We start from the raw sequence: 27,311 nt of genomic DNA on the forward strand, positions 1-27,311 counted from the left end.
CTTCTTCATCATGCCGACGGGAGCGCGTGAATCCATAACCTTCTATTGGAACACTCCTTGACACTTGTACTATGGAATGGAGACAAGGTGGCGGTGGCTCTGTTATGGTCTGGGAAACGTTCACTTGGGCATCCATGAGTCCAGTGGCGCTCGTGCAAGGCACCAAGATGGCCAAGGAGTATCGTACACTGACTGCAGACCACATACCCCCTTCATGACGATCACGTTTCTCGACGAGTGGCAGTTTTCAACAAGGCCAAGAGTGTGATGGAGTGGTTCGAGTAACAACACAGTGGCGAACTGAATTGATGTGCAGCCCCCCCAACTCACCAGATGTGAACCTGATCAAATGCATCTGGGATGTGACTGAACATGGCGTCAGAGATCATTGCCCCCCCCCCCCCCCCCCCCGAAATTTACATGAGTTCAGTGACGTGTGTGTGTGTGTGTGTGTGTGTGTGTGTGTGTGTGTGTGTGTGTGTAGATATGCCAACTCCCTCCAGCAATGCCACAAATTGTCACCGCTGTTATCTGTGCCAGAAGTGCTATTATGTAGGTGGTCATAATGGACTGGTTAAACAGTGTATAATGCTTTCCTGAACACATATATCATTGAAAGTTGCCTTCTATTAGAATGTTTAGAATGAGACAGTAGCACTAACATGGAACCTGGATTACAGACTAATTGGATAACGGTATCATTTAAAACAAAGTGTGTATTGTATCAAAACATTAGAAATAATGAAAGCTCAGCTGCAGTAGCCCATTACAAACAGTACTAAGGTCTAGAATGAATTCTTTACTCTACAGTGGTATTTGCTTGGGTAGCTCAGTTGGTAGTGCACTTGTCAGCAAAAAGCAAATGTCCTGGGTCTGAGTCCCAATTTGGCACACAGTTTTAATCTGTCAGGAAGTTTCAGTACTGGAAGGGCCTCAAAACTTCATTAGGAAGGCAAACGCTTGTCATGTGCAAATAAAACAGCTATTTATCAGGATAAAGTTAAAGCAATATTGTCAATCATGTAGGAAGTGTCTGGCCAACAGCAAAAGTTTGAAGGTATAAAGTCAATATGCGGTGAAAATGTTTTTGTAACCGACAACTCAGATACATGTACAGCAAGTACCAGTCACTTTTTGAATATTGCACATTAAATAATTAAATTGTTGAAGACTAAGCACTGTCATGGAGTTTCTAGCAGGATACTAAAGCACTGTGCTGCATATGAGGTGTGTTCAAAAAGTATCAGGAACGTTCTTTTTTTGGAAATTATTTTATTTATTTATCTATACTAATATTATCTCCTTCAAAGTATACCCCATCAGATATTATATACTTATACAATGACTTCTTCCAATCCTCAAAACACTTCTGGAACTCTTATCTTTGGGATAGCATTCATATCTTTCAGTGATTTGCTTTTAGTCTGATATAAGCTTGTAAATCAATGGCTATGTACGGTTCTATCTCTTTTTTGAAACAGGAAATTGTCATACGGAACCATATCTGGTGAATATGGAGGCCGCGGCATCATACAGCTTTGTTTTTCACCAAAAATTCATGAACAAGCAATGAAGTGTGAACATATGCATTATTGTGGTGCAAAAGCTACGAATTGCTTTGCCGCATGCCACAACACTGCCCCCCCCCCCCCCCCCCCTCTTTCCCCTGTCGCCCTCCCCACAAACAGCATTGAACTTGTAGGTAGTACTCCTTGTTGATCATCGTTTGATGTCTTGGCAAAAACGCATGATGCACTATGCTATTAAAATCGCAGAGAGCAGTGAGCAGAGCCTTCACATTCCACCGCACTTCCTGAGCTCTATTCAATCTTGGCGATCCAAATGCCTTCACTGGGAGATGGGGACTTAGCTACATCATCATACCAATACACTCATATTTCATCACCTTTTATAACACGTCAGTATATTCGCCGCCCTTGTTTTGCTTGAAATTCAATACTTCTGGCTCAAATTTTGTTGTCACTTTTTCCATTTCATTGGTTGTTGATGTGCTGAGGCATACAGAACATTTATCATCTACAACGTCTCCAAGCAATCTTGGAAATGCTTATACCACTCATAAACACTTGTCTTACTCATAGAAGGCTCACAAAAAGCAATGTCCAACACTTCTAAGACTTTGTTACATGTTATTCAATTTTTATAGAAAAATTTAATACAAATTCTCTGATCCATTCTTAAAAGAAATCAATAATCACCATAATACAAATTCTCTGATCCATTCTTAAAAGAAATCAATAATCGCCAATCACCAGCAAACACATGTAACCTTCTTAACAACTGATGACATACTAAACATCCAATATGACTACCAGTGCACAGATAGGTTTCAGACATGTTTATGAAAACAACGACAAATTGCATGAACCGGACTAATGCAACCCGCAGAATTACACAATTCTCAATACTTTTTGAACACACCTCGCGTGACAGTACTGTGCTCTGCCACATTTGTAATTCTTCTTTTACAAAATGTCAGTTTCCTGAATGATTAAAGAACTCAGTAGTGAAACTGCTTTACAAAACTGGAGAAAGGGATAATGTAGAGAATTTTAGATCTGTTTCTATGCAACGGGTGTTTGTGAAAGTTATCGAAAATGCTGTATATAGGATGTCCCATGAGGAATGGTCAATATTCAGGGAAATAACAGGAACAGCCATTGGAAGCGAGAAAGCCTACAGTAAACAGGGGCTCTACAATGCATACTTTAAGAGCTATGAACCTTTGTTCAGTAGATGATGTGTTTCACATTAATTAAGATGAACAGGTGCTCATAGCTCTTACAGTATACACTTTGGAGCTCATGTAAAATGGACATTTTTTCTTGTTTTGGTCCACAGTATCTCCTCCCAAAATAGGGAAAATAAATTGCAGTAGAAGATATTTGTTTCCAGTATTGGAACATGAAAAAGTGCTCATAGCTCTTAAGGTATGCATTTTATAGCCCACATTCACTAGACTTTTTTGCTTCAAATGATAATTCCTGTCATATACCTGGATACTGACAATTCCTTCCTCCTGGCAGACTCTGCACATTATTTTCAAAGTGGTTTAACAACTGAAAATGCTATATTCTCTTTTCTCTGTGCAGCAATTGATGGATGACTCAAAAAGCTATAAACATTTGGTGTCTTCCTAGATTTAACTAACATGTTTTATTGTATTGATCACAAAATATTGCTGCAGATTCTCGACAGTAATGAGAATGGCTTCCAAGTTGCTTCTGGTTGGAGCACGGTTAAGTAGGAGTTGTCTTGGGGGTCAGTGCTGGGACCACTACAGTTTCAAGCTATAGTTTCACATTGTTACAAAAAAGTCTCAAAAGTATATATACACTATATAAATGGGAAAAGCTGGTAAGCAAAATCTTGAAAAGTTCATGACAAAATTACTTCAAATTTTTATTTCACAGATTTTTACTTGAGAGATTTATTCCATACTTTCACACAACGCTATATAAACATTCAGATGGAAAAAGGCTATATATTTTTAAAATATATATAACATATAACTTACTGTATAAGACAAGCTATTGATTAACAGTGTTACTAAAAATCTCTAGAAGTATGTGGGCGAATTACTTCTGATTATTCACAATACCCTAACAAACATTCAGATGGACATAGGATTTTTTAAATTATATGTTACAGAAATATATACCTAATACATAAAGGGGGCACTTTGCTAGCAAAAAATCTTGGAAAGTCCTTGAACAATTAATGTGAAATTTTTATATTATATTCCAATAAAAATTTGGATGTACATATGCTGTATGCAGATTTATGTTCACAGGAAATTGTGAAATACATGCTTAGAATTTACAACTATATAGAAATTAAAAAAATTGACTTCAAGTTTCCAGATATTTTAGTCAACGTTCAGTACAGTAGTAAACTTGGGATTTTATTACTGATGATCTTAAAAATTTTGTAACTTATCTTTTTGAGCTTTAAAAGCCGTCTTTCTATGTCTATATGTATTGTCCTCATAACGATGTCCTCTTGAGTAGTCCCCGCCCAGAGATCCGAATGGGGGACTATTTTACCTCCGGAATATTTTACCCAAGAGGACATCGTTATGAGGAGAAAGAAAACTGGCGTTCTACGGATCGGAGCGTGGAATGTCAGATCCCTTAATCGGGCAGGTAGATTAGAAAATTTAAAAAGGGAAATGGATAGGTTAAAGTTCGATATAGTGGGAATTAGCAAGGTTCGGTGGCAGGAGGAACAAGACTTTTGGTCAGGTGAATACAGGATTATAAATACAAAATCAAATAGGGGTAACGCAGGAGTAGGTTTAATAATGAATAGGAAAATAGGAACGCAGGTAAGCTACTACAAACAACATAGTGAATGCATTATTGTGGCCAAGATAGACAAGAAGCCCACGCCTACCACAGTAGTAGAAGTCTATATGCCAACTAGCTCTGCAGACGACGAAGAAATTGAAGAAATGTGTGATGAGCTAAAAGAAATTATTTAGGTAGTGAAGGGAGATGAAAATTTAATAGTCATGGGTGACTGGAATTCAACAGTAGGAAAAGGGAGAGAAGGAAACATATTAGGCGCATATGGATTGGGGGAAGAAACGAAAGAGGAAGCTGCCTGGTAGAATTTTGCACAGAGCACAACTTAATCATAGCTAACACTTGGTTCAAGAATCATAAAAGAAGGTTGTATACATGGAAGAAGCCTGGAGATACTGACAGGTTTCAGACAGATTATATAATGGTAAGACAGAGATTTAGGAACCAGGTTTTAAATTGTAGGACATTTCCAGGGGCAGATGTGGACTCTGACCACAATCTATTGGTTATGAACTGTAGATTAAAACTGAAGAAACTGCAAAAAGGTGGGCATTTAAGGAGATGGGACCTGGATAAACTGACTAAACCAGAGGTTGTACAGAGTTTTAGGGAGAGCATAAGTGAACAATTGACAAGAATGGTGGAAAGAAATACAGTAGAAGAAGAATGGGTAGCTTTGAAGGATGAAGTAGTAAAGGCAGCAGAGGATCAAATAGGTAAAAAGACGAGGGCTAATAGAAATCCTTGGGTGACAGAAGAAATACTGAATTTAATTGATGAAAGGAGAAAATAAAAAAAAAATGCAGTAAATGAAGCAGGCAAAAAGGAATACAAACGTCTCAAAAATGAGATCGACAGAAAGTGCAAAATGGCTGAGCAGGCATGGCTAGAGGACAAATGTAAGGATATAGAGGCCTATCTGACTAGGGGTAAGATAGATACTGCCTACAGGAAAATTAAAGAGACCTTTGGAGAAACGACAACCACTTGTATGAATATCAAGAGCTCAGATGGAAACCCAGTTCTTAGCAAAGAAGAGAAAGCAGAAAGGTGGAAGGAATATATAGAGGGACTATACAAGGGCGATGTACTGGAGGGCAATGCTATAGAAAGGGAAGAGAATGTAGATGAAATGGGAGAGTTTTACAGAGCACTAAAAGACCTACGTCGAAACAAGGCCCCAGGAGTAGACAACATTTCATTAGAACTACTGACAGCCTTGGGAGAGCCAGTCCTAAGAAAACTCTACCATCTGGTGAGCAAAATGTATGAGACAGGCGAAATACCCTCAGACTTCAAGAAGATTATTATAATTCCAATCCCATAGAAAGCAGGTGTTGACAGATGTGAAAATTACCGAACTATCAGTTTAATAAGTCACAGATGCAAAATACTAACGCGAATTCTTTACAGACAAATGGAAAAACTGGTAGAAGCCGACCTCGGGGAAGATCAGTTTGGATTCCATAGAAATATGGGAACACGTGAGGCAATACTGACCCTACGACTTATCTTAGAAAATAGATTAAGAAAAGACAAACCTACATTTCTAGCATTTGTAGACTTGGAAAAAGCTTTTGACAATGTTGACTGGAATACTCTCTTTCAAATTCTGAAGGTGGCAGGGGTAAAATACAGGGAGCGAAAGGCTATTTACAATTTGTACAGAAACCAGATGGCAGTTATACAAGTCGAAGGACATGAAAGAGAAGCAGTGGTTGGGAAGGGAGTGAGACAGGGTTGTAGCCTCTCCCCAATGTTATTAAATCTGTATATTGAGCAAGGAGTAAAGTAAATAAAAGAAAAATTCGGAGTAGGTATTAAAATTCATGGAGAAGAAATAAAAACTTTGAGGTTCGCCGATGACATTGTAATTCTGTCAGAGATAACAAAGGACTTGGAAGAGCAGTTGAGTGGAATGGACAGTGTCTTGAAAGGAGGATATAAGATGAACATCAACAAAAGCAAAACGAGGATAATGGAATGTAGTCTAATTAAGTCGGGTGATGCTGAGGGAATTAGATTAGGAAATGAGACACTTAAAGTAGTAAATGAGTTTTGCTATTTGGGGAGCAAAATAACTGATGATGGTCGAAGTAGAGAAGATATAAAATGTAGACTGGCAATGGCGAGGAAAGCATTTCTGAAGAAGAGAAATTTGTTAACATCAAGTATTGATTTAAGTGTCAGGAAGTCGTTTCTGAAAGTATTTGTATGGAGTGTAGCCATGTACGGAAATGAAACACAGACGATAAATACACTCCTGGAAATTGAAATAAGAACACCGTGAATTCATTGTCCCAGGAAGGGGAAACTTTATTGACACATTCCTAGGGTCAGATACATCACATGATCACACTGACAGAACCACAGGCACATAGACACAGGCAACAGATCATGCACAATGTCGGCACTAGTACAGTGTTTATCCACCTTTCGCAGCAATGCAGGCTGCTATTCTCCCATGGAGACAATCGTAGAGATGCTGGATGTAGTCCTGTGGAACGGCTTGCCATGCCTTTTCCACCTGGCGCCTCAGTTGGACCAGCGTCCGTGCTGGACGTGCAGACCGCGTGAGACGACGCTTCATCCAGTCCCAAACATGCTCAATGGGGGACAGATCCGGAGATCTTGCTGGCCTGGGTAGTTGACTTACACCTTCTAGAGCACGTTGGGTGGCACGGGATACATGCGGACGTGCATTGTCCTGTTGGAACAGCAAGTTCCCTTGCCGGTCTAGGAATGGTAGAACGATGGGTTCGATGACGGTTTGGATGTACCGTGCACTATTCAGTGTCCCCTCGACGATCACCAGTGGTGTACGGCCAGTGTAGGAGATCGCTCCCCACACCATGAAGCCGGGTGTTGGCCCTGTGTGCCTCGGTCGTATGCAGTCCTGATTGTGGCGCTCACCTGCACGGCGCCAAACACGCATACGACCATCATTGGCACCAAGGCAGAAGCGACTCTCATCGCTGACGACGACACGTCTCCATTCGTCCCTCCATTCACGCCTGTCGCGACACCACTGGAGGCGGGCTGCACGATGTTGGGGCGTGAGCGGAAGACGGCCTAACGGTGTGCGGGACCGTAGCCCAGCTTCATGGAGACGGTTGCGAATGGTCCTCGCCGATACTCCAGGAGCAACAGTGTCCCTAATTTGCTGGGAAGTGGCGGTGCGGTCCCCTACGGCACTGCGTAGGATCCTACGGTCTTGGCGTGCATCCGTGCGTCGCTGCGGTCCGGTCCCAGGTCGACGGGCACGTGCACCTTCCGCCGACCACTGGCGACAACATCGATGTACTGTGGAGACCTCACGCCCCACGTGTTGAGCAATTCGGCGGTACGTCCACCCGGCCTCCCGCATGCCCACTATACGCCCTCGCTCAAAGTCCGTCAACTGCACATACGGTTCACGTCCACGCTGTCGCGGCATGCTACCAGTGTTAAAGACTGCGATGGAGCTCCGTATGCCACGGCAAACTGGCTGACACTGACGGCGGCGGTGCACAAATGCTGCGCAGCTAGCGCCATTCGACGGCCAACACCGCGGTTCCTGGTGTGTCCGCTGTGCCGTGCGTGTGATCATTGCTTGTACAGCCCTCTCGCAGTGTCCGGAGCAAGTATGGTGGGTCTGACACACCGTTGTCAATGTGTTCTTTTTTCCATTTCCAGGAGTGTAGTTTGGACAAGAAGAGAATAGAAGCTTTCAAAATGTGGTGCTACAGAAGAATGCTGAAGATTAGATGGGTAGATCACATAACTAATGAGGAGGTACTGAATAGGATTGGGGAGAACAGGAGTTTGTGGCACAACTTGAGTAGAAGAAGGGATCGGTTGGTAGGACATGTTCTGAGGCATCAAGGGATCACCAATTTAGTACTGGAGGGCAGTGTGGAGGGTAAAAATCGTAGAGGGAGACCAAGAGATGAATACACTAAGCAGATTCAGAAGGATGTAGGCTGCAGTACGTACTGGGAGATGAAGAAGCTTGCACAGGATAGAGTAGCATGGAGAGCTGCATCAAACCAGTCTCAGGACTGAAGACCACAACAACAACAACCATTACCAGAGAGAATAGCTATGCCACCTAAAATATAACATCTTTAATTCTGAGTTCAAATTGAGATATTTAGTTCACTATTAGCGTCAAATAACTGGGTCGATAGTAAATAACAACATGTAATTTTTTTTCTATTGATAATTGAGAAGTCACATACCAGCATTCATAGATGTAGCTTTAAAAATACTTTAGTATTTCTTTAATACTGATTTATTTTCAAAAGCATTTTCACCTACTATTTTATTGTCTTAGTGGTTGAATTTCCAAAAATGCTTAAACACATAATTTTTTATTTCTAACTGAGGAACCAAATACCAATTTTCGTAGTTCTAGCTTAAAAATTGCCTCAATAACAATATATTTTGAAAAAGCCTTTCATCCCTTATTTCACCCCCTTGAGACAGGGTTTCAAACAAGCCCTTCTTAAATGGTGCCAACAGTATACGATCAACATCCTCTCCAAATTTCAAGTTTTTATCCTTAGTGGTTTGGATGCACAACGATGAGTCAGTGGATCAGTCAGGCCCCATTCCACTCCTTTAAGGGTTGCATTTCCAAGTACAGTGAAACGTATTTTTTCCAGCAATGAAACACACATTTTTTTTTATTTCTAGCTGAGATGTCACATACCTATTTTCACAGATGCAGCTTTAATAATTCTTTAGTAGTACTTTAATCATGATTTATTTTCAAAAGAATTTTCACCCACTATTTTACCCCCTTAGTGATAGAATTTCCAAAAATGCTGAAATGTGTCTTTCTTCATTTCTTCTGAGAAACCATATGCCAATTTTTGTCTTAATACTGACATTTTTCAGAAAAACCTTTCATCCCTTATTTCAGCCACTTAGGGGTCGAATTTCAAAAAATCCCGTCTTAATAAAAAAAATCCCTCCTTAAATGACACCTTTTGACATTGCCACTATATAGGCAACTGATAGTAGTCTGTGTAAAGTACTATAAGTACAAAGTGAGTCAAAAAGGACTTTACAATTCTGGAATGATTTAGAAATTTATTGAGACAACTTACAGAATCAGTAGCTGTGTCATTTCGTAGCGAACACCTTCTCCAAATTTCAAGTTTCTCTCATTAGCGGTTTTGGCTGAGTGGTGATGAATCAATCAATCAGTCAGTCAGTCAATCAATTAGCACATTGCCTTTTATATATGTAGACTTTAAATAAAAATTGTGTACACAATAGTGCGCTGTTTTGTTTTCTTTGTCACAGTCAATTTTAAGAGGGAAGTAGTACTTATGGGCTATCTAGTCAAGATTAGAATACTACTATGGAATCTGAAACTTTGCAATCCTAGCCAGTTCACAGATTAAAACTGTGAAAAAGGTTGTTATTGAAGCTACAATCCTCAAAGATACAGCAGCTGGAGAGGCCTCTCCTGCACTCCTTATATTAATGATCCCAACTGATTTTCATTTTCCAATCATGGTTTTGGTTGCAGTAATCATAAACAAGCCTCAGGGTCAGAGAGAATAAATGAGGAGATGGGCAGAGGGGGGGGGGGATGGAGGGGGGGGGGGGGGGGGGGGGGAAGAAGGAAATGGACAGAGAGAGGGGAAAAGAAGAGGAGATGGAGAGAGGGACAAATTGAGGGGGAGGAGGAGATGGACAGATAGAGATGGGGAGAAGGGCATTAGATGTATTTACAATTCCCATGTATATTTAGCATTCATGAAGCATTGCCAGGTTCACTAGAGAGAAAAAGAGAGAGAGTGCCTTTTAATATGACAGGTGATTCCAAAATATTTCTGTTCATTGATGACAGTAGCTTCGTAGAGAAGGGTGTTGATTGCAACATAGGTAATGTATCAAACAGTGCAGTTCAAGACATAAGTTCATAGCTTGTAAAAAATCTATTGACGCTAAATCACAGTAAGATTCAATTTTTACTGTTTCTAAAACACAACTGAACTAAAGCTGACATTTTGATTCCACAGAGTGGATACATGATTAGTGAGCCTGGACAGTTTGTTTTGTTTTTGTTTTAGGGAGCGAAAACAACTAGGGTCATCTGCACCCATGTCAAAACTGTAGAACACGAATACAAAGAAAAGAGTTAAAAACGACTACATGTCAATCCCAATCGATGGAAGAGAAGACTGCTGAAAACAGAGATGTGCAGAAAGGTCGATAAATACTGAGCAGTGTTCCAGAAGCCAATACCGAAAAACGTTGGAGACAATGACAAAGGCATACCTGACACCATGGTCAGTTCAAGAGCCACCAGCGTACACAAAGATACCTTCGCGAAGTTCTATACATAGGTCGTGAAACTGAAAGTGATAGAGCGAGGCTGAAGTAGTGTCCTCAGGAAGCAAATGAAGGCCAGGTGAACACCGACCACCGCACAAAGCTGAGGTGGTCAAGGGCTCACATCCACCAAGAAAGTTGCGGGGAGCATGAACTTATGCTGCCGGAGCAACAGCCAAAAGCGAACTACCAGAGGCAACAGAGAAAAGGGATGCGCCCAATACTGGCAATCAAGGGAGTTAATGAAGAAGGAGGCATAGGATGGGTGGCCACGCATGGCAGAAAAACGGCATGCATATCTGCTGAGGAGAAAGTCATGGCAGTAGGACAGCAGTAGTTCGGTAGGTTCTGCATAAAGACTCTCAACTGGGCTTAGTGTAAAATGCAACAGTGGCCAAACGGATGCCATGATGGTGAATAGTATTGAGATAGCGTAAGAGGGACGGATGTGCAGATGCATAAACAAAGCACCCATAGTCTACCAAGGGACCGGTACAAACGGAGGAGGGTGGTTCGATATGCACCCCAGGAAGTATCACTGCGGACACACAGAACAGTGAGGGACCGCACGCAGCGGGCTGCCAGGTACGACACGTGGGAGGGCCAAGAAAGTTTCCTATTGAGCATGAGCCTCAGGAATTTTGTAGTTTCAACAAACAGAAGAGCTACAGGCCCAAGATGTAAACACACTGGAAGAAACCAACTGTGCTGCCAGACATTTATACAAACGGTTTTGTCAGTGGAAAAACTACAGCCATTGTTGATGCTCTATGAGTAAAGACGACTGAGGCATCGCTGAAGATGCCACTCGATGAGACAAGTCCGTGGAGAACTGCAAGAGACGGCAAAATTGTCAACGAAAAGGGAACCACAGATGCCCGGTGGGATACAGGCCATTATAGGTGGTGGTGGTGGTTAGTGTTTAACGTCCCGTCGACAACGAGGTCATTAGAGACGGAGCGCAAGCTCGGGTTAGGGAAGGATTGGGAAGGAAATCGGCCGTGCCCTTTCAAAGGGACCATCCCGGCATTTGCCTGAAACGATTTAGGGAAATCACGGAAAACCTAAATCAGGATGGCCGGAGACGGGATTGAACCGTCGTCCTCCCGAATGCGAGCCATTATACGGTTAACGGTGATAGCAAAGAGGATGATGCTCAGGGTGGAACCCTGACAAACGGCATTTTCCTGTATAAAGGTGTCCAACACAGCAGAACTGATATGTACCTTGAAAACTTGGTCTTTTAAAAATTCCTGAAGGAAACGAGCAGGCACCCATGGAAGCCCCACATGTAGAGAGTATGGAGGGTACCAGTCCTCCAGCAGATGTCATAGGCTTTCTCCAAATCGAACATGGCCACAGTCTGAGATTTCCACAGAAAACCATTCATGACATGGGTGGACAAAGTGACGAGATGGTCAACTGCAGAATGCCGTACTTGAAATACACACTGTGCAGTGGTTAGCAAATTGCGAGACTCAAGCCACCATACCAGTTGGGCATGAATCACAGGTCCCATCACCTTGCAAACACAGCTGGTGAGAGAAATGGGGCAATAACTAGAAGGAAGGTTTTTGTTCTTACTGGGGTATAGGTATGACAATGGCTTCACGGGGAATGTGCCCAGATGCAGTGGTACGTATTAAGCAGAAAGTGCTTATCTGCAAGAGAAAGGTGTTGCAACATTTGAAAGTGAACAGCGTCTGACCCTGGGGCGGAGGATTGGGATGAAGTGAGAGCATGATCTCGCTATCTCACAGTAAGGACGGCATTGTAAGACTCACAATTTGGAGAAGAGAAGGGTATTGCCTTAGCTGCCTCCACTCGTTTCCGATGGAGGAAGGCAGGATGATAGCGGGAGGAGCATGAAATCTCCGCAAAATGGCGGCACAAGCTGTTGGAGACAGCAATAGGGTCCACAATGATATCTGTCTGCTACTGTCAGGCCGGAAATTGGGGAATGAATCTTGGTCTCGGGGAGCCATCGGAGGTTGGCCCACATGATGGAAGAGGGAGTGGAACTGTTAAAATAACTAGTGAATCAAATCCAGCTAGCTTTTTCGCTATTCCAAAGAATGTGACTACACTGTGCATGGACCTGTTTATAATGAATGCAGTTTGTCATCATAGGACGATGGTTAAAAATGCGGAGAGCACATTTCTGTGTGCAAATTGTGTTGTGGCACACCTCAGTCCACCAAGGGACCTGGACACAGTGTGGTAAAGAGTAAGTGTGAGGAATAGAATGTTCTGCGATGGTAAGGATAATGTTTGTAGGATATTCCACCTGATCATCACAACTGGGGAAATGTTGTTCGTCAAAGGTCACCAGGAAGGAATGAAGCCTCCAGTTGGCCGCAGTAAGCTACCTTTTGGGTGTGCACGGAGGCGGGGTAGGAGTGAGCAAACAGACAGCATAGGGGAAATGGTTGCTTGAGAATGTGTCAGAGAGAACAGATCACTCGAGATGATGGGCAAGCTGGGCAGTGCAGAAGGATAGGTCCAAATGGAAATAAGTGTGCGAGGAGTCTGAAAGGAAGTGGGAGCTCCTGTGTTAAGGCAGAAAGGGTTAAGTTGATTAAGAAGGTCAGCCAACAGGGCACCTCTCGGACAGGTTCTGGGTGAACTCCAAAGGGGATGGAGCGCATTAAAGTCACTGAGCAGCAGAAAGGGGTGAGGTAGCTGCCCAATAAGCTGGAGGAATTCTGCCCTGGTGACACTGAATGACGGAGCGATGTAAACAGTACAAAGGGAAAAGGTCAAGTGAAGAAGGAAAAGGCGAACTGCAACAGCTTGAAGACGGGTAGTCAGGGAGATGGGTTGACTATGAATGTCATCCCATATGAGCAGCATGACTCCCCCAAGAGATGGAATGCCGATCTCAGGGGGAAGGTCAAAATGGACAGGGAAGAAATGCCAAAGCTCAAAGCGGTCGTGAGGATGTAATTTTGTTTTCTGAAAGCAGAGAACAAGTGGACACTGAGAGTCTAAGAGCAGCCTTAAATCGTCTTTGTTGGATCGAAGGTCGCGATGTTCCATTGAAGGAGAGTTATGATAAGGAAAAACAAAGGAGTGTCACCTCGGCGTCTGCCAAGTGCCAGCCTGTGAAGACATGCTGTTACAGGGTACAGAGGCAGAAGGATACTGCTCCATGAGGTATACAGAAGCATTGGCTTTCTTCTGCTGTCCAGTGCAGAAAAATGGTTGGTGGTGCACTCCAGTGACATGGAGGTCAGTCCAGTGAGGGTATCATGTGGCCACACTGTCAAAGAGGATCTTCGAATCAGCGAAGGAGAAGACCGTTTGCCTTCGTTGGACTTCTTTGAGCCTTTCCAGTTAGAAGAGAAAGACTCAGGTGTTGGCTGACTGGAGTCTTCACAGTAGTATTCCTTCTGTCATTTCTGAAGGCCAGTTGTGTAACTGGTGACTTTGCCCCCTGAGGCGAGAGTCTGATGACTTGTTGCACAGCTGGATGAGGAGACGGCAACACTACCATGACAATGGGCAATTTCACAACCTCAGTGGTGAATTTGAGGTCGCATGTCTGTGTGGCCACATCCTTTGTAGAGCGAGATATAGCAAGAACAGTGCTGTAAGTGCCGGATGGTAGAAAGCAGGATTTGCAACTAGTCAATAACTTGTGAGCAACAGGGTACAGTACTTTTTTCTTTACCTGGATCTCCTGGACAGTCCACTCATCGAGATACATGGGACAACCTCGAGAGGCAGCGGCATGATTGGCTCAATGCGAGAAAATCCCCCATGACTGTCAGTATCTCCAATGGCATGCTCCATCCAACTGGGGACCGCCTTCACCAGGGGGTGCACTTGCCTTAGGTGACTGTTCACACCTCAGGCCACACCTCCTGAACACCTGACAGAGGGACCAATCGGCAATTTGGAAAGGTAGCAGCTCACACAATCACCCTTGCCTGGCACTGGCCTGTACCAGGGGGTACGTGCAAACCCACCTGTTGACCAGCGGCTGGGAATTATGCGTTACCCAGTCACCTGTCAGGTGCCAGATGCATGGGCTGGCACTCAGGAGTGTACAGGGAGGAAGAAGGAAAAGAGGAGGCCTCAAACACAGACGTGAGACTGTTCTTATGTAGCTAGGGACAAAGCAGAACATTCCCAAAAACACCCTAGACATGTTCCCCAAGAAAGGGGAAAAAGAATAGCAAGAGGATAGACATACAGCACGGAAGGGAAAAGATGCTGCACAGGCAAGGGCCCCACAGTAGCCAAGCACGAACCCAACAATGAGTGGCGAGCCCTCTGAGAGAGAGTCTGGACAGTCCAAATCTCTAGGTGTTTAGATTGATGGTAAGCTTTCATGTAAAAGCCCATGTTTGCGATCTTATTCAAAAACTGGATGTTACAATATCCATCATTAGAAAAGTAACTGCAATAAGTGATAGTTCAACATGAAAATTAGACTTCTTTGCTTAGTTTCATTCACTTCTGACATACTGCACATCTTCTGTGTTAACTATTCCCATTCGTAAAGGGTTTTTTAAGGTCAGAAACAAACAGTTCGTACAGTATGCAGTGTACCTCTTGCCAACCTCTGTTCAGAAGTCTGGTAATTCTGACACTGGACTCTCAACATATACTTTCTTTAAGGCCTCTCAACATATAATTTCTTTAATGTTGAATGTTATTAACAATACGAGTTTATTCCCAAAAATTGGCAGCTTTCACTCAGTTAATACTAGGCAGATGTCCAATCTGTATTTGGATCACACCTCGTTGACTCTTCTGCAGAAAGCCAAACAGTATTCTGTCGCATCCATTTTCAATAACCTACCACAAGAATTTAAAAAATCTTAGAAGTAATCCTTGCAATTTCAAGTCCAAACTGAAGAATTTCCTCGTGGCTCACTGCTTCTAATCTGTTGGGAATCCCTGGAAAAAATTTAAGCAAATCCTTTGTTATGTAGTTGATTGTGTTCATATACACTCTGCAGCTTGTCATTTGCATAGAATTCATATAAATTTTATATTATCTATTATTAATTTTTCTGGTGTTAATTTCACGTGATGACTTGTTCCATGGTCATGGAAATTAGCTCCTACCAAACTAGACATGTAAAATAAAATAAAAAAATTAGAAAGAGAAAGAAAGAAAGAAAGAAAGAGAGAGAGAGAGAGAGAGAGAGAGAGAGAGAGAGAGATATGTTTGAAGATGTTGCCATTGCATGTAAGGAAGTCATAACGCTAAAAAACTAGCAAAATGAGGGAAGACCTACAAAGAATTGACACCTGCTGAAGGGTAGCAGTTAGCTCAATTACATGTTTCCTGAACAATTACAGGGAATAATCACATTCATTAAATATCTGGGAATGTTCACACAGGGTGATTTAAATTGCAACAATTACACGAAACTAATCTTATGAAAGGCAAACACTAGACTGAATAGATTTCTGCTTACTGTAAAGAAGGCATGTTAAGGTGCTGACAGGCACAATTAAAAGACACATACATAAAACTTTCGGCCACAGTCTTCAATAGCAAAAGAGAAACACACCATTCATACACACAACCAAGCACATCTCACGCACACATGACCAGCAACTTGGGTCAGAATGGTTTGTGGAGTATAGATGTAGATGTGGACGAACTTTCTTGTACCATTTATCATGCCCAGCCTAAAAACACATAATTAAACTAAGAGATCACTGAACCCAGCACTGATGGAGTGAACGGAGTAACAGAACATTATTCGGCAGAGTTAGCAATGTACACAGTTTCAATACAGCTTGAGTGTACAGTACCTATATATTCAATCAGGTTTGATTCATTTATTCACTCATTATTTCTGTAAACGACATTATGATGGTGAGCTGAAGGCTCTATGGAATTACTACAGTTATCTATTAACAGGCAACCAGTGAAGGTTACTTCTGTAAAGTATAAGAACAAAAAATTGTGACTACTGCTTGTCAACTCATGGCCATTCTTATGTGAATTACTTTTAAATTAGCTCACATAAGTTTGTGTGTACTAACAGAAAAACAGCAACTGCAACCCATCTTCTATTACTCAGCTGTTGCTTGTACCTAACACTTAAAACAAAGTACAGGGTGAATCAAAAAGGACTTTACAACTTTCACAGCAAGCACGCTCCGTACCAGTGAAATTAGCCACTTTAACTGTGCACTATGCTGGCACTTCTGGTGGCAGAATGTTTGCTACGAAATGACAAATCTACTGATTCTGTAAGTTGTCTCAGTAAATTTCTAAATCATTCCAAAATTGTAAAGTCCTTTTTGACTCACTCTGTACTTATATTACCTTACTCAGACTACTATCAGTTGCCTATATAGTGGCAAAGTCAAAACCTGGTTGCTGTAAACATTACGGATATGACTAATTTACTTACCGCAGTACAAACATTGTGGTAAAATCCACATATGCATACATACTCTGCAAGACACCATACAGTTCATGGCAAAGGGTACCTCAAAGTACTATTAGTCATTCCATTTTCTCTTCCACCTGCAAATGGAGCACGGGAAACTGACTGTCTATATGTTTCCATACAAACCCTGATTCATGTTATCTTGTCCTTGCAGCCCTAGTACAAGATGTAATTTGGTGGCAGCAGGGTTGTTCTACAGTGTCATAAATGCCTGTTCTCTAAATTTTCTCAGTAGTGTATCATGGTAAGAATGTCATATTACCTCTGGTATTCCCATTTGAGTTCACAAAACATTTCCATAATACTTGCATGTCAACTGAACCAACCAGTAACATATCTAGCACCAGACCTCTGATTTGCTTTGGTGTCTTCCTTTAATCCAACTTGGTGGGGATCCTAACACTCGAACAGTACTCAAGAATGGCTTTCACAACTGTTCTGTGTACGGTCATCTTTATGGGTGAGCTACAGTTTCCTAGAATTCTCCTAATAAACCGAAGACAGACCTATTATATAATTTTGCATCAAGACACAAAGTTCCACTCTAAACCATAGATAGGGATGCATGACCTACAGGGAAATTATTTTTACTTCTAGTGTTGTAGTTGTAAACTGCACATTTCATCCTAAATTCACCTTTATCATTAACCGCAAATTCAATCAGAAGTCTACCCATCTGCAGGTGGTCGCTCATGTCGGCACCAATGATGTGTGTCGCTATGGATCAGAGGAAACCCTCTCTGGCTTCCGGCGGCTATCTGATTTGGTGAAGACTGCCAGTCTCGCTAGTGGGATGAAAGCAGAGCTCACCATCTGCAGCATCGTCGACAGGACTGACTGCGGACCTTTGGTACAGAGCCGAGCGGAGGGTCTGAATCAGAGGCTGAGACGGTTCTGCGACCGTGTGGGCTGCAGATTCCTCGACTTGCGCCATAGGGTGGTGGGGTTTCGGGTTCCGCTGGACAGGTCAGGTGTCCACTACACCCAGCAGGCGGCTACACGGGTAGCAGGGGTTGTGTGGCATGGACTGGGCAGTTTTTTAGGTTAGATGGCCTTGGGAAAGTACAGAAAGGGCAACAGCCTCAAAGGGTGGAAAAAAAAAGCGGGGCAAAGTCAGGATATGCGGGGCCAAGCAGCAATCGGTACTGTAATTGTAAACTGTCGAAGCTGCATAGGTAAAGTACCAGACCTTCAAGTGCTGATAGAAAGGACCGAAGCTGAAATGGTTATAGGTACGGAATGCTGGCTGAAGCCAGAGATAAATTCTGCCGAAATTTTTACAAAGGCACAGATGGTGTTTAGAAAGGATAGATTGCATGCAACTGGTGGTGGCGTGTTTGTCGCTGTTAGTAGTAGTTTATCCTGTAGTGAAATAGAAGTGGATAGTTCCTGTGAAATATTATGGGTGGAGGTTATACTAAACAACCTAGTTAGGTTAATAATTAGCTCCTTTTACAGACCTCCCGACTCAGCAGCATTAGTGGCAGAACAACTGAGAGAAAATCTGGAATACATTTCACGTAATTTTCCTCAGCATGTTATAGTCTTAGGTGGAGATTTCAATTTACCAGATATAGACTGGGACACTCAGATGTTTAGGACGGGTGGTAGGGACAGAGCATCGAGTGACATTATACTGAGTGCACTATCCGAATATTACCTCAAGCAATTAAACAGAGAACTGAATCGTGGAGACATCTTGGACCTACTGATGACAAACAGACCCAAACTTTTCGACTCTGTAAGCGCAGAACAGGAAATCGGTGATCATAAGGCCATTGCAGCATCCCTGAATATGAAAGTAAATAGGAATATAAAAAAAGGGAGGAAGGTTTATCTGTTTAGCAAGAGTAATAGGAGGCAGATTTCAGACTACCTAACAGATCAAAATGAAAATTTCTGTTCAGACACTGACAATGTTGAGTGTTTATGGAAGAAGTTCAAGGCAATCATAAAATGCGTTTTGAACAGGTATGTGCTGAGTAAACCTGTGAGGGGCGGGAAAAACCCATCGTGGTTCAACAACAAAGTTAGGAAACTACCGCGAAAGCAAAGAGAGCTTCACTCCAAGTTTAAACGCAGCCAAAACCTCTCAGACAAACAGAAGCTAAATGATGTCAAAGTTAGCGTAAGGAGGGGTATGTGTGAAGCGTTCAGTGAATTCGAAAGTAAAATTCTATGTACCGACTTGACAGAAAATCCTAGGAAGTTCTGGTCTTACGTTAAATCAGTAAGTGGATCGAAACAGCATATCCATACACTCTGGGATGATGACAGCATTGAAATAGAGGATAACACGCGTAAAGCTGAAATACTAAACACCTTTTTCCAAAGCTGTTTCACAGAGGAAGACCACACTGCAGTTCCTTCTCTAAATCCTCGCACAAACAAAAAAATGGTGAACATCAAAATAAATGTCCAAGGAATAGAAAAGCATCTGAAATCACTCAACAGAGGAAAGTCCACGGACCTGACGGGATACCAATTCGATTCTACACAGAGACGCAAAAGAACTTGCCCCCCCCTTCTAACAGCCGTGTACCGCAAGTCTCTAGAGGAACGGAAGGTTCCAAATCATTGGAAAACAGCACAGGTAGTCCCAGTCTTCAAGAAGGGTCGTCGAGCAGATGCGCAAAACTATAGGCCTATATCTCTGACATCGATCTGTTGTAGAATTTTAGAACATGTTTTTTGCTCGCGTATCATGCCACTGTACTACTCTGTAGGCATCAACATGGATTTCAGAAACAGCGATCGTATGAGACCCAACTCGCTTTATTTGTTCATGAGATCCAGAAAATACTAGATACAGGCTGCCAGGTAGATGCCATTTTCCTTGACTTCCGGAAGGCGTTTGATACAGTTCCGCACTGTCGCCTGATAAACAAAGTAAGAGCCTACGGAATATCAGACCAGCTGTGTGGCTGGATTAAAGAGTTTTTACCAAACAGAACACAGCATGTTGTTCTCAATGGAGAGACGTCTACAGACATTAAAGTAACCTCTGGTGTGCCACAGGGGAGTGTTTTGGGAGCATTGCTTTTCACAATATATATAAATGACCTAGTAGATAGTGTCGGAAGCTCCATGCGGCTTTTTGCGGATGATGCTGTAATATACAGAGAAATTGCAGCATTAGAAAATTGCAGCAAAATGCAGGAAGATCTGCAGCAGGCAGACACTTGGTGCAGGGAGTGGCAACTGGCCCTTAACATAGACAAATGTAATGTATTGCGAATACATAGAAAGAAGGATCCTTTATTGTATGATTATATGATAGCGGAACAAACACTGGTAGCAGTTACTTCTGTAAAATATCTGGGAGTATGCGTACGGAACGATTTGAAGTGTAATGATAATATAAAATTAATTGTTGGTAAGGCGGGTGCCAGGTTGAGATTCATTGGAAGAGTCCTTACAAAATGTAGTCCATCAACAAAGGAGGTGGCTTACAAAACACTCGTTCGACCTATACTTGAGTATTGCTCATCAGTGTGGGATCTGTATCAGGTCGGGTTGACAGAGGAGACACAGAAGATCCAAAGAAGAGCAGCGAGTTTCGTCACAGGGTTATTTGGTAAGCGTGATAGCATTATGGAGATGTTTAGCTAACTCAAGTGGCAGACTCTGCAAGAGAGGCATGCTCTGCATCGTGGTGTAGCTTGCTGTCCAAGTTTCGAGAGGGTGCGTTTCTGGGTGAGATATCAAATATATTGCTTCCCCCTACTTATACCTCCCGAGGAGATCATGAATGTAAAATTAGAGATATTCGAGCGTGCACAGAGGCATTCCGGTAGTTGTTCTTCCTGCGAACCATATGCGACTGGAACAGGAAAGGGAGGTAGTGACAGTGGCACGTAAAGTGCCCTGCATCACACACCGTTGGGTGGCTTGCGGAGTATAAATGTAGATGTAGATGAAGTGTTCTATGTGCATCTTTAATAGCAAATTAAATATTATTGTGAATAAAATGATTTCTTTTGTATGTACTTATGGGGTATTTTTACAAGTCCCTGTCTGCAGTAAGTTGTAAATCAGTTGCTTTCTCTGAATTTAACCCTCAAGTGGGTGTACCTATGGTAAGTGCGCCAACCAGAAATAACACTGTTTTGTACCATTGAAATGTTGTGTAAAAGTTGGAAGACCATACCCATTCCTTCATTACTGCTTCAGCTACCACACTGTTAAATTGTGCTGTCATGCGTCAAAGTGAACAACAGTAATATAAAATAAACAGTGCGCTGGCAAGAAAAACTTGCAATCCATACAATAAAATGATCCAGATTTCGAACTAGTGGCCACAATCAGGCAGTTGTCAACGAGATAACTAGCAACCGAATAAGTGCTTGGCTATGATCTGATGCAACTGCGCTGTTTAATGCTTCAAGTGTGTCATTATTGTGGGGTACCACTTGTACGCAGTGTCAGAGCGATACAATGAAAGTTGATTTTATTATTGTTTCACTAAACAGTGATTTAGCTCATATAATGTAAGTTCATTTTAATTAAACTAAGAGTAAAATGTGATTCTGCTCATACATGTTTACCTAGGTAACATAAAGACATGTATTCTTCACATATGTGCAAAGTATGCCGCACGTACGCTCGTGTTATAAAAAGAGGTACGCCCACTTGAGGGTCAAACAGTCACTGGGCAGGGTTAAAGCCTAACAGCAGTTACTGATGGAGCTTCAGAAGCTCTATAAGAAGACGATGTAATATTCTGGTGGACACGACTACAACGGATACATAAGTAGCACTTTATGTTTTCACTGGAGCAGTGTTGAACAGAAAGCTAGTCTCTGTCTCAAATAGCTATCTGCTGAACATTTCAGTTAATACCAGGTACAAGTCACTGATTAATACTTGTCTCCTGTAAGGCCAAGTGTTAATAGTGAATTGGGTCAAGGGGACAGGGAGTTAGTAGTTTACAGAATGAATGACAGTAAGAGCATTCATCTATGAAATTAGTTGCAGCTCATATATAGTAAGAGTAGGGTCCTGAGGCGGGATTCTGAATGAATTTATAGGAACCTGTATGACTATAAGTATAATAAAGGGTAACTAATCAGACACCCCACGTCAATGTGTTTAGAGATAAATAAATACATTTAAAGAAAATTATTTACCTGCTGCTTCAACAGCTCATTCCTGCCAAACCAATTCTTTTCCACCAGTCAGCTATGCCAAACCAAGCAACCAACAGGTCCTACTCCCTCTCATCTCTGCTGCAACGCTTGATTAGAGTAATTAAAACATCAAAACAAACTCAGTGTTCCAATTGTGCTATTCAGGCCTCACTAACTCTGTATTTGTGTGTTCCACCTGTGCCAGGACATGACAGTTGTTAGCTTTCATATGAAAGATTCGTACAAAAGCTAAGAATATTCTCTGTCTTTTCTGTTCCTACTGACAACTTTGTGCCTCAACTATTTGGTGAGTTGTTGCCGTTACTCCTTAAATTACTTACTCAGGGTGTATACGCGGACAAGGAAAAAAAATTCCCAGATTTTTCCCGGATTTCCCGGTTAAAAATACACTTTGTCCCGGATGAAAACACACTTTTTCCGTATTATTAAGTGACCGTATATTTTCCTTCGTAACTGTAAAACTTATCAATTCTTTGAATGGTTATCTGTTTATACACGGGCGTAGAATTTCCGGGCACTATAGAAACCGAAACTCGGGGAAGAAAACTCCTTTTGGAAAGATTTTAGATGAGCAGCAACATGTACGCTGCATATTTTCGTATTACGAAATTATAAATTCAAATTCAACCAAAGCCCCGCATGTTACTTTCTGAACCATTGTAATCGAGATTGTGATGCGCTTTTATAAGCCAGTCATAGCCTATGTCACATGATCCCGCCAGCCAATGACAGCGGATATTCACACCACAGGATACGTGATGTAGTCAGCCAATAGCAACATCACTGTTAAGTAGTGCGGATACACAAACAAGAGAAGTTAATGTTTTAAATTAATATACACAGTGTTGCTACAAGAAAAGAAAAGCTTATTGGTCTCTAAGGTTAATGAGCTGCAAGAGAAGCTAAGCTTTCACATATAATGTAAATATTTTTTGCGCGCGTTACACTTTAAGACATATCACACAGATGTGCCAGTAAAATTTTTGGCCGAGTCCAGTGACTTGTCCTCTAAAGTTTTCCACAAATAAATTGGCTACCGCAGAGGAGAGAGCTTCCTGTAGCACTATATCAATTTGCTCATAATAACGACATGAATGTCTGATCTTTTGGGCTCGAAATACTCCTAAATGGCTCATCATCATACGCTCTGTGATTTAAGAAATTCATCGTACATTCTCGCACATAGTTCAACTTGCATAAAATGAAATTTACTTTGAAAGTAATGCTTTTCAAAGCACCATTCGCAATATTTTCCCGCGACCTGTTAGAAACAGGTTTGTTTCAGTAGTGAGAAAGTGCCAGATAACAGGCGTCACCGCACTTTGGCAGCTGCTATGACGCAGGAAGCCTGTATGTTTGTACGTGTAAAACTACTTCACTACTTCATAAAAGACATCAGAGGATACTGCAAGAGCATCGAATTTTTGTGAACCATACTAAAATGGCACATTTGAAGTGCATACTTAAAGAGCACATTATTATGTCCATATTACCAATGAAGTAGGCCTCGACCTAATATCAAGCTTTTCAGTGTGGATTTAGGGATGTAAATTTTCTTGAAGTACCAGTATGTATTAACTCATTTTTGATTCTTTATTATGGCATAATGCCATATGTACTTGAAGATGCAAACGTTCACTTGAAATGCAGAGAGCAGTTGAAATTAGGCAATAGTGTGGAGCTAAACACTTCGTTTCAAACACATTGACTGCCTCAGTGTAAAAGATTAATAAAAACCAAATTGTTTTAGCAAACCGACACACTTCATTGTTCTACAAGGCGATTAATGCATGGCTGTCAGAAAAGTGGAAATAAAATGAAATCTGAAACCAACAACTTATATTAGCCTTCCATAATTAGGCGAATGTATTTTAATTCACTTGATAGCTCCCGGCCACAGAAATCCATTTTATTTTCATTTGATGTCAGAGCAGTAAATGAACAGGAAACAGCATAATCACTAAATGTAAACACGGGTCACATGGAGACTACACACTTCCCCACTATAACTCAGACTGCTCTGAGCATCAGCCCAGGATCTACGACATTTCCGAACCAGAGGTGTCTGATACATAAAACGTATATGTTCGAGGAAATTTGGTCTTAAGCGTGCCAGAGTGCAGTGCCACCCCTCTTCACACAGCATTCTTCTATCGCAAGTCACTGTATTTCGCTCCGTGGAATTGAAACGTGTATGTTTTGTACCGGATGCCATCAAACTACATTCAGGACAGTGGAAATTAAAATTTCCTGTGGTGCCTCTCCTGCTCCCTTGTAATCAGGAGGACAAGAACTCTTAAGAAAATTTTCACTCTTTATTGCCTGTTACCTAATAACTTTCTGTTTTGGGTGACATAAAATTAAATATAGGATACATAAAACCAGTAAAGACAATAGACAAACAATACAGTACACATTTCTTCAATCCTTAGCTCCTAGCATTGTTTTCTCTCTAATCTTGCTATAGCTTTACATGGCGTGCTTTCCTTTCTGCGAAAGAATCTATTACCTCAAAGTTCGTCAAACGTTCTGCTACATGAAAAATTGAAATATTGTTGTCTAATACTGCATAAGCTGTTAATACAAATAATACTCAAGACTGGTGTGATTTCTCCATCTGATTGCGTCTATTTTGTCAATATCTGCTAGATAAAACAAAATTGGCCTTTCTAACACTGCAGAAATTGTAACACACACCAAATAAACGAGACTGTTTTGGCACAAATGATCATTTTTATAACACGACAGAATATATAATTCATGAAGGTCAACATAAAATGCCTATTAGGCCTACTACAAGCAAAAAGCTTTATGTTAGAAAACAGCTTCACATGTCATTCATAAGCGCCAGTTTCTCAAGCACGAGATCGAAAAGTACGAGATTTTTAAATGAATTTGGAATCGTCATATTCTTCCCTAATTTGTGTGATGTCTCCGTTTCTTCTCCTTCCTTGTTCCAACAAACAATCTTGTCATGACTAATTCTGGAACTATTCCTGCCTTTGTCAAAACTTATTCGCCGGTTAACTTCACTAACCCTGCCAGAATCACCGGTTTAGTTATCCCTGATTATTCTCCGGTTAGGCGTTGTTATGTTCCTACAAACCATTTTCCACTCTACTTCCAGAATAGAACTTAAGCGGCTGCTACACGGGGACTGTGCAACTGGCCCCTTACTGGTGTAGCGACCTGCCCAAAAAATTTCTGACAAATTTTCATTTTCCTGGATACATCGAGAAGATAATATGTACCGTATTTACTCGAATCTAAGCCGCACCTGAAAAATGAGACTCGAAAAAAAAAATTTCCCAAATCTAAGCCGCACCTGAAATTTGAGACTCGAAATTCAAGGGGAGAGAAAAGTTTTAGGCCGCACCACCAAATCAAAACAAAGTTGGTCCATTGTAATATGAGACACAATTTAGGTCGTAGTTTGGTTCGAGTCATAAGCTTAGTAGTTAAGCTTTACCAGGTAGCCATTGCTATGCGTCAGACACTCTGTCCGTATTTATACGGGTACCCATTCTTTTTCACGTGCTTCCTCTGGTTTGAATTGACTGCTTATTTTTCTTTGATCTGATAAATGCTGTTCTCTTTGTTATAGGTGTTTATGTTACTCGAAGCTGAAAATGTATTATTTTAATGTGTCATGCATTGTTTGTCGCATTCTGATACTGTGTGTTTACGACCTGTCCCCACTCGCGGCATGGCTTGCTTTTGTGCACGCTACCGCCGCTTACAATTAAAAAACAAAAGAGAGGAATCGTCTCATTAGCGAAACAATAGCAAGAGACTGCTATTTCTTGTTACTTACACTGCTGCTTTCTTCGATAATCATCAAGAAACAAATAATAGACTGCGTATGATAGAAGATGTTCTTAACGAGAGTTTAGCGAAAATTTTTCTCCGTTTGAAAATTTTTGCAGAAGCCTCTTTAGTACATTACATTCTGCACAGAAATTAGAGTCATCTTAGATTTAAAAATCTAGTCAATTGTCGTGCTTCATTTCTGAATGTATCACTATTAGGAATACGAATAATACGAATATAAACAAGACACGATATGTATATTCTTCCGCGTTTGCTGTTGTCTCACTCTAGTTTTGTAGTTTATTAGACAGACAAGATTTAAATGAGATAGCAGCAAACACGAAACAATACATGGCAAAATGTTTATATTCGTATTATTCTTACGGTGAAGAGAATACTGCATGTGATTCACAATAGATAAAAGTTCCTATTAGCAATCATCTCACAGGTAGGAAAAAATTCAGGGTGTAGAGTTGGCCATATTGACAAGCATCCCAAACAGTCTTGCCAGTCGGATTTTCGTAGTACATTGAAATGCTGCTACATTCAAAGATGAACAATATGTTTTTTAAAATTTATTTACTAACGCAGAAGTTTCGGCGCCAGTATTTATCTTTGTGCCTGCAAAGCATGCCTGTGTAGCACTACATATATTCGACGGCAGGTCTTAGTTGTGGCGGCACCTACCAACATTTTTCAGAACTTCCGCTTACTTTGCACTCGATTCTAAGCCGCGGGCGGTTTTTTGGACTACAAAAAACCAGAAAAAACATGCGGCTTAGATTCGAGTAAATACGGTAATCTTTCTTACCTGTTATTCCTGTTAGTCGTTTATTTCCACTTAGGTAGTCTGAATCTATGGATTTCCCTAGTAATTATAACAACACTGGTCATTCGCAAACCAAATCAACAACATAATCAGACAGCGATTGGTGTTCACTCATTCGGCTTTACTCCACTCAGCTTGTATAGCCCGGTCCCCTTTTGCCTGCAGGAAAGATTATTTCTAGATGCGGCGAGGATTCCCCTGACAGAGACATCATGAACACTATGCACGCATTCAAAAATCAACTTATTTATTTAACCATGGGAGCAAACTGCTGATGTCATCACTCCCTAATCTTACACACTACTTAATCTAACTTAAACTAACTTACGCTAAGGGCAACAAACACACCCATGCCCGAGGAAGGATTCGAACCTCCAACGGTGGGAGCCGCGTGAACCGTGACAAGTCGCCCTAGACCGCACGGCTACCCCACGCAGTT

The 27,311-nt window shown here is 41.6% G+C and overlaps 1 protein-coding gene across 3 annotated transcripts in view; it reads right to left on the reverse strand.

Annotated features, from left to right (window-relative positions):
- Positions 1–27,311, reverse strand: part of LOC124777509 (protein sister of odd and bowel-like) — a 110,848-nt gene that overhangs the window by 16,170 nt on the left and 67,367 nt on the right. The window contains exon 6 of one of the 3 annotated variants that reach the window (XM_047252956.1): positions 15,491–15,566. The exons of the other annotated variants lie outside the window; for them this stretch is intronic. Coding sequence (XP_047108912.1) covers positions 15,549–15,566 — 18 coding nt within the window. The 3' untranslated portion in view covers positions 15,491–15,548. Of the gene's footprint in view, positions 1–15,490; positions 15,567–27,311 lie in introns of those variants that run through there. 3 annotated transcript variants of the gene reach the window in all.

Source organism: Schistocerca piceifrons, chromosome 2 (assembly GCF_021461385.2).
Source record: "Schistocerca piceifrons isolate TAMUIC-IGC-003096 chromosome 2, iqSchPice1.1, whole genome shotgun sequence".
Lineage (NCBI taxonomy): Eukaryota > Metazoa > Arthropoda > Insecta > Orthoptera > Acrididae > Schistocerca > Schistocerca piceifrons.